Here is a 14,038-nt window from a genome sequence, read left to right as displayed (position 1 = left end):
CCAAATAAAGACCCCTATCCAATCCACTACAATTTTGGAATGCACCTATAGCATGGCATTTATTAGGAATAAAGACTTCTGAGTTCTGGTGCATTTGTGCGTGCGGGGGTCATTATGTTACCGCTATGCGGTATCTAGTTTATGTTATTAAAACCCTTTCCATGGAATGTGCAAATTTGTCTGAGGTAAGTGTTGTCTGATTACTGTCTAGTGTCTGCTGCCAAAACTGACTCTCCTCTGAACTTTGAATCAATTTCCCCAAAAGTTTCATGCAATAATTGGATTTTGGGAGGAGCAAAACCTTTCAAGCAGCTGCACATTTGTTGTCACAGCATTTAAATAAAAATACTAACAGCTGCAACTGCACTCTTTTTAGGGGAACAGATTCTCCTTCAGAGTTTGTTTCAAAGAGTTTCTGTGTGTTTAAAAATAAAAACAATCCTTCCTACAGGATACAGAAGATATTCAAAAGCTTTTAGTTGTTTATCCCAGACATGACACGTATGATTATTTTATCAGGCTGGCCTGAGACAACTGGTGAGCTGGGACCTGGACACTGAGTGGGCGGAGTTTGTTCAGTTCTACCTGCGTGTGGGAGGAGACTGGTCAGACTGCAACCAGGCTGACAGCAGAGAGGAAGGAGTTCTGCTGCAGTACAGCAACGATGGCGGTATCAGCTGGGGTCTCATAGCCGAGATGTACTTCACAGACTTTACCAAACCTCGGTAACAAAACAAATAATTAAAAATAAGTTCTCTAATAGGAAATTATATAAATTAACATTTTTTTCATATGGGTACAATATCTGATTTGTATTGTGTTCCTCTGATTTTTCTTACAGCTTTGTTCATTACGAGCTTCCCTTGGCCTCCAAAACCCCCTCCACAAGGTTTCGTTGGTGGCAGCCTCTTCACTCTGGAGAAGGCTACGACCAGTGGGCGATTGATGATGTCATAATTTTATCCGAAAGGGAGAAACACATCATTCCCATGGCCAGCCCAACTCTACCACAGGTCAGAAATCAGTTTGTAGAGGTACTTTCTCTGCAACTTGTGATATGTGTTGTAGCTTTGGATTTTCAGTGACATTATTTCATTTGCTGTAATAGAAAATGTCAGCCAAACTGAGATAGGATAGTTGTAATCCATACCACTGCTGACACTCATAAATATCACCACAAAACACAACAATAAACTTCAGGTTTTTTACCCATACAGAATTTTTATGAGAAGCCAGCGTTTGACTACCCTTTGAACCAGATGAGTGTTTGGTTGATGCTGGGAAATGAAGGCATGGAGAGGGACAACAACGACAGTTTCTGTGCACCGACACCCTCTGCAATGGTGTTTGGACGTTCTGATGGGGATAGGGTTGCTGTTACCAGGGACCTGGCCCTTCGCCCTGGCTACACCCTTCAGTTTAAGGTAGGTGAAAATTCCAAAATTAAAAAAAAAATGTAAAAAGCAGATTAACAGTAATCTAAACTAGGGAATTTGCATTTCCTGTGAAAATTAGTTAATTTTATTCATTTCATTTAAAACAAAAACAAAACAAAAAAATTATACACATTACAAACAAAAAACAAAAAATACACAACATATATACTGTACATGACCATATTCACTCTGCATTTTATGCAGAGTGAATTCCTAATGCTGGAAGATCTCTGCTGAATAGCTAAACAAGCTAAAACTAGCCTAAAATTAGGTTTTAAAATGTAGCTAAAATAACCATAAAGAAACAGAAAGTGCACATATTTGTTGACTTAAGCTGAAGTCACGAAATATGTAATTAGCTGAAAAAATCTAATTAGCAAAAAAGGAGCTTAAAATGCAAAAAACAGCTAAAATTATCAGAAAGCAGCTGAAAGAATCATAGGATGTCTAAAAAGCAAAAAAAATTTACCATAAAAAATCTAAAATCAGAAAAATAGAAGCCTACTGAAGCTGAAATTTGTACAAAGAAAAGCAGTTAGCAGAACCAGAACAAAGAGTAAAAAGTACAGTAAAGATTTATGTATATTTCCAAAGGTTTTGAGAATGTTCAAGACAGCTCTGTTTATTTTCAGTGAGCAAAAAAAGGCAGAAAAAGCTAAATAACTCAAATAGTATGAATTACTATAGTACAAAAAGTCATAGTTGTAATATCCTGAAGGAGCTGAACATTTTGATACATAAATTGTTGAAATAGCACAAAAAATGGCAAAACAAGATATGTGACAAAACGTATGGAAGAAAAATGACTCTCAGTAGGTTGAATGCTTCACAAGCATGCAATAAAACAGTTCTGAATATGTTGTTTTTAATAAAAATGACATTGGTTTATAACATGTTCCATTCTTCCAGCTGAACATAGGCTGTGAATCAGAGTTCAGCATGTCGGCCCCAGTCCTGCTACAGTACTCCCATGATGCTGGTCGCACCTGGGCCCTGGTCAGAGAGGGCTGTTACCCAGGAACCCCGGGGGCAGGGATCTGTGAGGGCAGCGGCCGTGAGCTTAGAGAACCCACTGTCTACAACACAGGGGACTATGAACACTGGACCAGAGTCACGGTGGTCATACCTCGTAATGTTGCAGCCAGGTAGTTTTGGTAACAGACATGTAATTGGACCTGAATACATGTATTAGGGTTTCTATCACAACTGAGTTTTTTTTAAATACTTTCCCCTTTCTCTTACCAGTAAAACCAGGTTCCGCTGGTTCCAGGAGAGCAGTGTGTACCGAGATGCTCCACCATTTGCTTTGGATGGAGTCTACATCTCTGAGCCTTGTCCAAACCACTGTGGGGGGCATGGTGATTGTATCTCTGGGGTCTGCTTCTGTGATATGGGATACACAGGTAGTGTAATGAACAGCAAAGGAAGGGAAAAAAATGCAAGAGAACGTTGGCATTTTACTCCATGATTCCACCTTTTTGCTATACAGTGGAGCAGGATAGTTGTGTCCCATCCGTAGCCAGTCCTACGGAGCTGACTGAGGGTTTTGAAGGGAAGCTGAGTCCACTGTGGCAGAGCATCAGCGGCGGACAAATTGGAGGAGGTTGTGGCATCATTGGTGAGGGCAAAGCTCTGTACTTCAGTAGCCCTGGGCGAAGAGAAGCTCGAACAGTACCTTTGGACACGACCAACACCCGGTGAGAGGAATACTCTAAAATGTATTATATTTAAACCGTGTAGGAAATTGTTCCATGTGAAAGTCAACTTTTATAACCCTCTGTGCACAGGTTAGCTCAATTCTACATCCGAATTGGCAGCAAGAGTTTGGGACCCACCTGCACCAGACCTCGCTCACGCAATGAAGGTAATTTGGCAATTTGGTGACCAAGCCATGTTCAAGCCAAATGATAAATCCACGTTGGTATCACAGAACAGTTTGGTTCATTATTTTTTAAGTTAAAAACCATGGCATCACTCTCATTTCTCTTTTCTGCTTGTATTGAAGACTTTTTAACAGTGCTCTAACTTTTATATAAAGAATGTCAAGAATGTCATTATTGTACAAAACATACATTTTTTGTGTGTGTTTTCAGGTGTCCTTGTCCAATTTTCAACAAACAATGGTGTCCAGTGGCAGTTTCTGAGGGAACTAGACTTTAGTTCCTTCTTGGAACCTCAGGTGGTGACCATAGAGCTGCCACCTCCAGCAAAAACCTCCTACACCGTGTTTAGGTGGTGGCAGCCACAGCAAGGTTGGTACCTACCACCAGAATCACGTTACAGTAAAAACCTTTTACCATTATGCATCAGTTTGAGCTGATTTTTTTTTCTTTTCTCTACTTTATCCTGAAGGGAAACACTCTGCCCAGTGGGCTCTGGATGATGTCCTGATTGGTATGAATGACAGCTCCAGAACGGGCTTCCATGACAAATTCGATGGCACAACCCCACTAAGACACAACTGGTACCGTATTCAGGGTGGGGAGGTGACTGTGGACTGTTTGTCTCTGGACACAGCGCTTACTTTCAACTCCGAGGCCATTGATAGTGAGTGAGCTTTCTGTGTGAAGCAGCTGTAACTTGAGGGTTGCTCATTGGTCATACAATCAGAAGAAGATTTTTAAACAAAGTCTATGTCCCAAACAATCTGTCTTCATGTTGTACCTTGTACCTAATAAACAGCAGACTTTTAAAAGCTGATTATAAGAAGGGCTTAATAATTTAAAAATAAAACTTTTGACAGCTTGCATTCTTTACCAGTGTTATGCAAATAACGAAACTCTGAGGTAACGTGACTGTGCTGCCTATGACGCGTACATATGCTCAGGCATATGTAATATATCCTGGATGTGTACTTTATAGTCACGCTCAAACCACACAAGTGGCTGTACAGGAATATCACAGCACCACAGCATTAACCACAAGCTGAAACTGACTCTCCAATTTACTGTGCAGCCATGAACCCTGCAATATTAATGAGAGCAAACCTGAGTGAACATCCTGCCTATTATTTATGCTCCCATCAAGCTGTGAGTGGATTAGCTTTGTGCTAATAGTACACCACAAAGGGGCCATTCATTAAGAGTGCACAGCATGAGCAATTTGGCAGCACATCTGTAAACAAGAGGACTCCTGTGTGTAAACATATGAAACGCAGACTGTCAGACTCAGTGGTTCACACTGCAACACGTTTATTAGACGCAGAACTCAGCAGGAGCTCTTACTTTGAAGGGTATGTGTGTTTGAAAATACATTATGCAGCATGAAGAGAAAAAGTTTGAGTTTCTAATACAATTCAATTCAGTTTATTTATAGAGTGCTAAGTCACAACAAAAGTCATCTCAGGACAATGTACAAAAAAAAAAACAATCAATCTGAAATGTGTGTGATTTTGTTTGCAGAGAAGCCAAGGTATGCAGAAAGCTGGGATTTTGAGGTGACCGGTTCATCATTCCTGCAGTTTGAGCTGAGTATGGGCTGCAGTAAGTCCACTTCCTTCTCACACGGGGTACGACTGGAGTACTCTACGGACTGCGGCCATCACTGGTCTCTCATCACCCCGGAGTGCGTGCCTCCAGCCATCGGCTGTGCCGGCTACACCCAGAGCTCCACCTACACATCAACTCAGTACAAACACTGGAGGAGGATCACCGTCTACCTGCCCAGTGCTGCTAAGTATGTCCTCTTGTTCATAGAATTGGTAAATAAATCTTTAGAAATGTATACAATTTTTTAATCAATTATGTGATGTTAAACCCTTTAGTTCTCCAAGAACTCGATTCCGTTGGATCCAGACACACTTCACCCCCGGAGCAGAAGGTTGGGCTCTAGATAATGTGTTACTTGCTCCTGGTTGCCCATGGATGTGCTCTGGACATGGTCTGTGTGACAACGGACGCTGTGTGTATGTAAAAATGCTTACATTTAAGCCTCAGTTTTACATTATTATGTTGTTTGTGCTCTTGTTTTTTTTACCTGGGCATTTGTCTTCATATTATACAGGTGTGATAAGGGCTATGGAGGGGCACATTGTGTACCTCTAGCTCCACTGCCATCAGTACTGAGAGAAGACTTTAATGAAAACTTACAGCAGGAGACCTGGCCGGAGGTGTATGGTGCAGAGAGAGGAACTCTGAGTGGTGAACCTCTCAAATCTGGCGCTGCTCTTATTTTCAAAGGGGTAGGGGTCCTAAACACATGCAGAGGCCCACCATTCAAAACAGAACTTACACACAAGGAGTCGTTTATTCTTGTTGCCTCTATTTGCAGGACGGGCTGCGAATGATTGTGTCCAGGGATCTGGACTGCACAAACACTCTCTATATCCAGTTCTCTTTTAAATTCATCACAAAAGGTATTTCATTATAATCCTCTATAGTTTAGCTGTCTGTTGTAGTGTTCTCCTCTGGTTTTTGTGTGAGAGTTCATTCTGTTTCTAGGTGTCCCTGAGCGCTCCCACTCGGTGCTGTTGCAGTACTCTGTGAATGGAGGAATCAGCTGGCTGCTGTTGGATGAGTTTTACTTCCCAGCTTCCACAGACACTCTGTTTCTCCACCTGCCGCTGCCAGCCAGCGCTCAGACCAACGCCACCCGTTTTAGACTCTGGCAGCCTTACAACAGCGGTGAGTGGACCCTTTGGGAGAAAACGTGCTTGAATGTTTTCTTTTTCCTGCAGTCTCAGCTATCTTAGACCAGGTATCATGATTTGCATGTAATTATTTCAACAATATTTGATGCACCAGGTAAAAAGGAGGAGGTGTGGGTGATAGATGATCTCATCATTGATGGAAGCGCTTTACACAAACCACCTGTCGTGATTGACACCTTTGAAAAAGGTCCCAATGAGCCAAACTGGCTCTTTTATCCTGGTGGAAACACTGGACTCTACTGCCCCTACCAGAAGATTGGCTTGTAAGAAGGAAAAAAAGCAGTTTCTGACTGTTTCTGTTTTTGTACAATATATAAATTCATTGGAGGATAAAACCTGTAAACAAAGAAACATTTTAACCTTTTTGTGTGTGTGACTGATGCAGAGAGGAGGATGAGTCAGCGATGGTGTTTGTCTCCAGTGAGCTTGGGGAGCACTCCATCACCACCAGGGATGTTGATGTGAATGAGAACACTATCGTTCAGTTTGAGGTACACGGAGCTCATTTCAGAGCGACATTCTTATTCAACACATAAGGACTGGCTTTAATTCCATTTCTCTTGTGTACATGTGTGTCTTAAGCTCAATGTTGGCTGCACAGCTGAAAGCTCCTCTGCCCACCCAGTGCGACTCGAGTTTTCACGGGACTTCGGCGCCACGTGGCACCTTCTGGTACCCCTGTGTGCTGGTGGTCCTCAGCCCTCTTCACTTTGCTCCACAGAACTTCACCCTGCCAGCGTCTATTTCCCTGGTACCACGCAGGGCTGGAGGAGGGAGGTTATTCACTTTGGAAAGCTTCGCCTGTGTGGGTAAGGGTCACATCTTGTACAACTGATATACAGAGAAACAACAACTATATCTACTGTATGTTTTTCTTCCATTTAAGCTTTTTTTTTTCTTAAACACAGATCAATAAGGTTCCGCTGGTATCAAGGTTTCTTCTCAGCTGGTTCCAATCCTCCAACATGGGCACTAGATAATGTGTACATCGGCCCCCAGTGTCAGGACATGTGTAATGGTCATGGAGCCTGCGTGGGAGGCTCCCACTGTGTATGTGACCCTGGCTACTCTGGACCTGACTGCTCTTTGCCTGACACCCCTAATCCTGACTTCCTCAAGGAGGACTTTGAAGGTACATAGGAGTCTGTTTGTTTTTTGCTTGATGAAAGTATTGGATCGATCGATGGGGAACAAGTCAATGCAGATATTAAACTACTTGAAGGCTAGTAAATTTAACATTGTGGAGATGGTGTTGCAAGGCCTACATTAAAATTCTTATTAATAATTTGATTGTTGCTGTAAGGATTTTGGTCCAGCACATTTTAAATTATACCTACCTTATTTCATACTTGTCTGCTCTCCAAATTATTGTGTTATTGTTATGTTTTCTGTGATGATCCATGGTTCTGAGATGAATGAATCAATGCACCGCAATAAGGAAAGAGGCAGGCAGGTGGTATTTTAAAACTGTGATTGACTAAAACTGATGGCCTTCTTATTGATGCTTTTCTGTAGGAATATAACCAAAACCAAACTATGAATATGCAATCCCTTTTGGAACAATATAGAACATACAATAAAGCCACTTAATTTTAATTTGCATTGCATTAAGTGAATTAAGTGAACCAAATAAAACAAGACAGAAATCGAAGGTCATGACGGCATGTATGGTCTGTTTTTGTTGTTAGTTCTTTTACTCTGTATTTATGACACATTTTAAAGCTCCATGATTTTATCTTGTTTTGTTTTGTTTTGTTTTGTTTTTGTTTTGTTTTTTGTTAAGGTGGAGTTGTGGATGCTGAACGCTTCACTCTCATAAGTGGAGGTAAACCATCCAGGAAATGTGGTATCATGTCAAGTGGAAACCATCTGTTTTTCAGTGAAGATGGTTTACGCATGTTGGTCACCAACGACATGGACCTGTCCAATGCCAGGTATACCCACCACATAAACCCACATTTAAACCAAGTACTGCTTTTGTTATAGACACTGTTGAATCGTTTGTCTCTGCAGGTTTGTTCAGTTCTTCCTGCGTCTCGGCTGTGGTAAGGCGGCCCCAGACCCTCGCTCCCAGCCTGTTCTGTTGCAGTTCTCTGTGGATGGAGGTCTCACCTGGGGTCTCCTGCAGGAGTTTCTCTTCAGTAACAACAGTAATCAGGCTCGTCTGGTGGCACTGGAGATCCCACTACGCGCCCGCACTCCGTCCACTCGCCTACGCTGGTGGCAGCCCTCCGAAAATGGACACTTTTACAGCCCATGGGTCATCGATCAGGTGCATCATTAAATGAATTTTCATCCACTAACAGGCCTTTTTTCACCCCGGTGACACATTCCATTAAATCAAGTATTTGTCCTGTTTCATAGGTGGTTGTGGGTGGCAGTGCCAGCGGCTGGGGACCACTGGAAGATGATTTCTCCTCCATTGATGGCCGCTCGTGGCTCCTCCACCCTGGAGGGACTCGGATGCCTGTTTGTGGTTCTGATGGACCCGCTTTTGCTTTCATAGAAAAGTCCAATACACGCTACGCTGTTACCACTGACATCAGTTTGGGTCAAGATGCATTTATTCAGTTTGAATTTTCTGCATCCTGCTCTGTCACAAACTCCTGCTATTGTGAGTCAAATAGAAAAAAAAATGAATGTACTATTTTTTAAAATGTGTTCACTTTATTATGAAAACTTAATGTTATGAAGGGCTAGGTTGGTTAGAACCCCAAGTGCAGAACTGAAATGATCTTGGCAAAAAAAATGGTGCAAAAGGGCTTTATTAAACAAAATCAAAAAGCTGGAGTGGCAGCAAACAAGATACTAAGGTTTAGCTTGAGACAATGACATGAACAGGAACAACACAACAGAGAACAAAGATCTGACAAAGACTGAAGACAGAGAACAGAATATAAAGGAGAAACTAATGAGTACAAACAGGAAACACCTGGGGGAGAAACATGAGGATCAGGTGTGAGTGGGCAGGGCTGGAGCACAGGCAGGCAGGAGAAAGAAAACAGATGACAAGTCAGAAAACTAAAATAAAACATTAACACAGACACGAATCATAACACTTAATGTGATTCCACAGAACATTACTGGTGGTAGATGCATTGTAGAATTAAGTGAACATCTTTAAACAGCCATCGGTAAGATGTAATAATGAAGCCCAGATGTTGGACAATGTTTTAAGACATCTGCCTGTTTCTGTGCAGCTGTGGAGTTGGAGTATTCGCTGGATCTGGGTTTGACCTGGCAGCCTGTGGTCAGAGACTGCCTGCCAACAAGTCCTGACTGCTCTTCTTACACTCTGCAGCGAATTCTTGTTTCAGACACCTACAACAAGTGGGGCCGTGTCACTCTGCCCGTCCCATCATATGCCAGGTCAGCAATGTCCTGTTCTTTCTCTAAAATATTAACTGTAGTTGATATCTGGTTGCAGTGTTTAGACATAATGTAAACTGATTATTATAGACTGGAACAATTCATAAATCTGGATAAGCTTGTATGAGTTTTCCTGTTTAATTCATTGTCCTGTTTTAGCTATGAAGTTTATCTTGGAATTATGTGCATAGATCTCCTGCCACGAGGTTTCGCTGGTTCCAGCAGGCTCCGTTTGACAAGCAGCAGACCTGGGCTCTGGATAACCTCTACATCGGAGATGGCTGCCCCGACATGTGTTCTGGACATGGACGCTGCCAACAGAGCTCATGTGTGTAAGTAACAAAAAGTTAATAAAATGTTGTAACTGTCTGAAATGTCAGCTGACAGATTTTAACCGTAAAGTATAAATGTACACATAATTTTTTTTCTTAGCAAGATGTTTAGAGGGCTTAGCAGTCATGTTAAGCAGCCTGTTATAAAGCGTCAAATAAATTAAAATGCTAAAAAATATTACTAACACACTTTCAATTTTTAGCTCAATATATATAGCTCACTTTCTGAGTATAAATTCCCAATAATATTTTATTGTTATTTAGCTTACTTTTCTTACATTTTGCTTATTTTTCACTAAGTATCATATCAAAATGATAAATGTTAAGTTTAAATCTTGAATTCTAAATCTAAATACATAAATCTAAATGTAAAAGTTAAATCGCAAATCTTGTGGGTAAATGATGAAGTTTAAAATTAGTTTTTTTGGAATGGAACACAGCCTTTGTCGTTGGTGCATATTGGCGTGCGACATCATCATCCTGAGACAAATGCAACCACTAACACTGCTAATGCTGCTAATGCTGCTAACACTGCTAACACTGCTAATGCTGCTAACACTGTTAATGCTGCTAACACTGCTAATGCTGCTAATGCTGCTAACACTGCTAACGTCCGTCCGTCCGTTTTCTTCTGTTTGTTCGGGGTTGGGTCGCGGGGGCAGCAGCCTAAGCAGAGAAACCAAGACTTCCCTCTCCCCAGCCACTTGGGCCAGCTCATCCGGGGGAATCCCAAGGTGTTCCCAGGCCAGCCAAGAAACGTGGTCTCCTGGGTCTTGCTCTGGGACATGCCCGGAACACCTCACCAGGGAGTTGTCCAGGAGGCATCCTAACTAGATACCCGAACCACCTCAACGGGCTCCTCTTGATGTGGAGGAGCAGCGGCTCTACTCTGAGTACCTCCCGGATGACTGAGCTTCTCACCCTATCTCTAAGGGAGAGCCCAGACACCCTGCAAAGGAAACTTATCGGCTGCTTGCATCCGTAATCTCGTTCTTTTGGTCACTACCCAAAGCTCGTGACCATAGACGAGGGTAGGAAATTGACCGGTAAACCTTTGGCTTCACCGCGACAGACCGGTACAGCGCCCGCATCACTGCAGATGCAGCACCAATCCGCCTGTCTATCTCCTGCTCCATTCTTCCCTCATTCATGAACAAGACCCCGAGTTACTTAAACTCTTCCACTTGGGGCAGGACCTCCTCCCCGACCTGGAGAAGGCAGCCTACTGTTTTCTGGCTCAAGATCATGGTCTTGGATTTCGAGGCACTGATCCTCATCCCGGCCGCTTCACACTAAGCTGCAAACCGCTCCAGTAAGAGCTGGAGATCACGATCTGATGAGGCCAATAGGACCACTTCATCCACAAAAAGCAGAGGTGTGATTCTAATGTCACCAAAATGGATCCCCTCAACACCTGCGCCTAGAAATTCTGTCCATAAAAGTTATGAACAGAATCGGTGACAAAGGGCAACCTTGGTGGAGTCCAACTCTCACCGGAAACGAGTCCAACTTACTACCGGCAATGCAGACAAAGCTCTGGCACCAGTCGTACAGGGACCTAACAGCCCGTATCAACGGGCCTGGTATCCCATACTCCCGGAGTACCCCCCACAGGAGTCCCTGAGGGACACATTTGAACGCCTTCTCCAAGTCCACAAAACACATGTAGAATGGTTGGGTGAACTCCCAGGCATCCTCCTGGACCCTGCTGAGGGTGTAGAGCTGGTCCGCTGTTCCACGACCAGGATGAAAACCACACTGCTCTTCCTGAATCCGAGATTCGACTATCTGATGGACCCTCCTCCCCAGGAACCCTGAATAGACCTTACCAGGGAGGCTCAGAAGTGTGATCCCCCTATGGTTGGAACACACTCTGCTGTCCACCTTTTTAAATAGGGGGACCACCACCCCGATCTGCCATTCTAGGGGAACTGCCCCTGATGTCCATGTGATATTGTAGAGTCGCCTCAACCAACACAACCCCACAACATCCAGAGCCTTAAGGAACTCCGGGCGAATCTCATCCACCCCCGGTGCCTTGCCACCAAGGAGCTTTGTAACCATCTCAGTGACCTCAACACCAGAGACTGGAAAGTCCAACCCAGGGTCCTCAGGCTTTCCTTCCTCATGGGAAGACGTGTCAGTAGGATTGAGGAGGTCTTCGAAGTATTCCGTCCACTGACCCACAACGTCCCAAGTTGAGGTCAGCAGCACACCATCCCCACCATAAATAGTGTTGGTGGCAAACCACCCCCCCCCCCCCGAGACACTGGATGGTGGACCAGAATAGCCTTGAAGCCATACGGAAGTCTTTTTCCATGGCCTCTCCGAACTCCTTACATGCCCGAGTTTTTGCCTCTGCGACCACCCGAGCCACAATCCGTTTGGACTGCCGATACCTATCAGCTGCTTCCGGAGTCCCACAGGCCAAAAAGACCCGATAGGACTCCTTCTTCAGTCTGACAGCATCCCTCACCGCTGGTATCCACCAGCAGGTTTGTGGGTTGCTGCCACGGCAGGCACCAACAACCTTACAGCCACAGCTCAGGTGAGCCGCCTCGACAATGGAGGAACATGGCCCACTCGGACTCAATGTCCCCCACCTCCCCCAGAACATGTTCAAAGTTCTCCCGGAGGTGTGAGTTGAAGCTCTGTCTGACGGGAGACTCTGACAGACATTCCCAGCAGACTTTCACTATACATTTGTGTCTGCCAGGTCTGACCAGCATCCTCCCCCACCAATGGAGCCAACTCACCACCAGGTAGTGGTCAGTTGACAGCTCCGCCCCTCTCTTCACCCGAGTGTCCAAGACATGCGGCCACAGATCAGATGAAACAACAACAAAGTCGATCATCAAACTGCAGCCTAGGGTGTCCTGGTGCCAAGAGCACATATGAACACCCTTATGCTTGAACATGGTGTTTGTTATGGACAATCCATTAAGAGCACAGAAGTCCAATAATAAAACATCACTCAAGTTCAGATCGGGGGTGCCGTTTCTCCCAGCCACATCCATCCAGGTCTCACTGTCATTACCCACGTGAGTGCTGATGTCCCCCAGCAGAACGAGGGAGTCCCCGTTAGGAGTGCTCTCCAGCACCCCTTCCGAGGACTCCAAAAAGGGTGGGTAATCTGAACTGCTGTTAGGCTCATGGGCACAAACAACAGTCAGGACCCGTCCCCCAACCCGTAGGCAGAGGGAGGCTGCCCTCTCATTCACCGGGGTAAACCCCAACGTACAGGCACCAAGATGGGGGCAATAAGTATGCCCACTCCTGCCCGGTGCCTCTCAGCATGGGCAAATCTAGAGTGGAAGAGTGTCCAACCTTTCTTGAGGAGATTGGTTCCAGAGTGGTGCGTCTAGGTGAGTCCCACTATATCTAGTCAGAACCTCTCAACGTCACACACCAGCTCAGGCCCCTTCCCCACCAGAGAGGTGACATTCCGCATCCCTAGAGCCAGCTTCTATAGCCAAGGATTGGACCGCCAAGGTCCTCGCCTTCGACCACTACTCAACACACAATGCACCCGACCCCTTTGGCCCCTCTCACCGGTGGTGAGCCCATGGGAAGGGGGACCCATGTCTCCTCTTCGGGCTGTGCCTGACCAGGCTAACATTGCTAACGCAAGACATCAAACTTGCAGTTGCGGCTGGTGTCTGAACTGCACTTGAAACTGCCACCACAGGTACCAGCCATACTGATTTCAACAGTGGTGGGCAGTGCTAATTCAAAAATTAGCTCCATAATTTCTAAAGCACTTGTGAAAATATTTAGGTCCGCAACTACAAAAGCACTTGTGCAGTAGAATTATCAGTGGAAGCTAATTTTAAACGACAGGTTCAATTTGACATTTTCTAGCTGGCTACAATTTATGTACAAATATGTACAATGCTGTCCACTAGTGGAACCGCCGATTGCTGGGGATCTGATTTCTTCAAACAGAACTTTGGCTCATGGTGTAAAAATTAAAAACTTGTTGAGGCTTGCTAGTTTGGCTGATTCTTTAAAAAGTTGCTGAGGATTGCTAGTTCGGCTGCTTCTTTGTCTTTTTCTTTTGTTTGTTGTAGATTTTTCATTAAAGAAGCATCAATAAAGTAATTTTAAAACTGTTTATTGTGTAATCCCTGGGTTCCTAAGAATAAATATGTTTTTGTAAGCATAAATATATTTTGTTTGGAGTGAAAAATTATAAATGTGATGTATGGGAAGTAATGCTTTTAAATAGCATATATAATTTCCATGTCTTTGGC

The 14,038-nt window shown here is 44.1% G+C and overlaps 1 protein-coding gene across 4 annotated transcripts in view; it reads left to right on the top strand.

The window, feature by feature from the left end:
- The window catches only part of reln (reelin), a 142,735-nt gene that overhangs the window by 110,151 nt on the left and 18,546 nt on the right, over nt 1–14,038 (top strand). For all 4 annotated transcript variants that reach the window (XM_014016796.1, XM_014016797.1, XM_014016795.1 and 1 more), the window contains exons 25-47: nt 520–725; nt 842–1,013; nt 1,218–1,424; nt 2,346–2,581; nt 2,682–2,839; nt 2,926–3,133; nt 3,224–3,300; nt 3,530–3,688; nt 3,789–3,983; nt 4,838–5,111; nt 5,200–5,340; nt 5,439–5,616; nt 5,706–5,790; nt 5,876–6,058; nt 6,179–6,347; nt 6,470–6,575; nt 6,667–6,893; nt 6,993–7,216; nt 7,868–8,018; nt 8,098–8,356; nt 8,449–8,698; nt 9,285–9,453; nt 9,645–9,785. In XM_014016796.1, the coding sequence (XP_013872250.1) occupies nt 520–725; nt 842–1,013; nt 1,218–1,424; nt 2,346–2,581; nt 2,682–2,839; nt 2,926–3,133; nt 3,224–3,300; nt 3,530–3,688; nt 3,789–3,983; nt 4,838–5,111; nt 5,200–5,340; nt 5,439–5,616; nt 5,706–5,790; nt 5,876–6,058; nt 6,179–6,347; nt 6,470–6,575; nt 6,667–6,893; nt 6,993–7,216; nt 7,868–8,018; nt 8,098–8,356; nt 8,449–8,698; nt 9,285–9,453; nt 9,645–9,785 (4,175 nt within the window). The remainder of the gene's footprint in view (nt 1–519; nt 726–841; nt 1,014–1,217; nt 1,425–2,345; nt 2,582–2,681; nt 2,840–2,925; nt 3,134–3,223; nt 3,301–3,529; nt 3,689–3,788; nt 3,984–4,837; nt 5,112–5,199; nt 5,341–5,438; nt 5,617–5,705; nt 5,791–5,875; nt 6,059–6,178; nt 6,348–6,469; nt 6,576–6,666; nt 6,894–6,992; nt 7,217–7,867; nt 8,019–8,097; nt 8,357–8,448; nt 8,699–9,284; nt 9,454–9,644; nt 9,786–14,038) is intronic.

This window comes from Austrofundulus limnaeus, unplaced genomic scaffold (genome assembly GCF_001266775.1).
Source record: "Austrofundulus limnaeus strain Quisiro unplaced genomic scaffold, Austrofundulus_limnaeus-1.0 Scaffold155, whole genome shotgun sequence".
NCBI classification, from domain to species: Eukaryota; Metazoa; Chordata; class Actinopteri; order Cyprinodontiformes; family Rivulidae; genus Austrofundulus; species Austrofundulus limnaeus.
The sequence above is the reverse complement of the archived record's forward strand: the minus strand, read 5'-3'. Positions and strand labels throughout refer to the sequence as shown.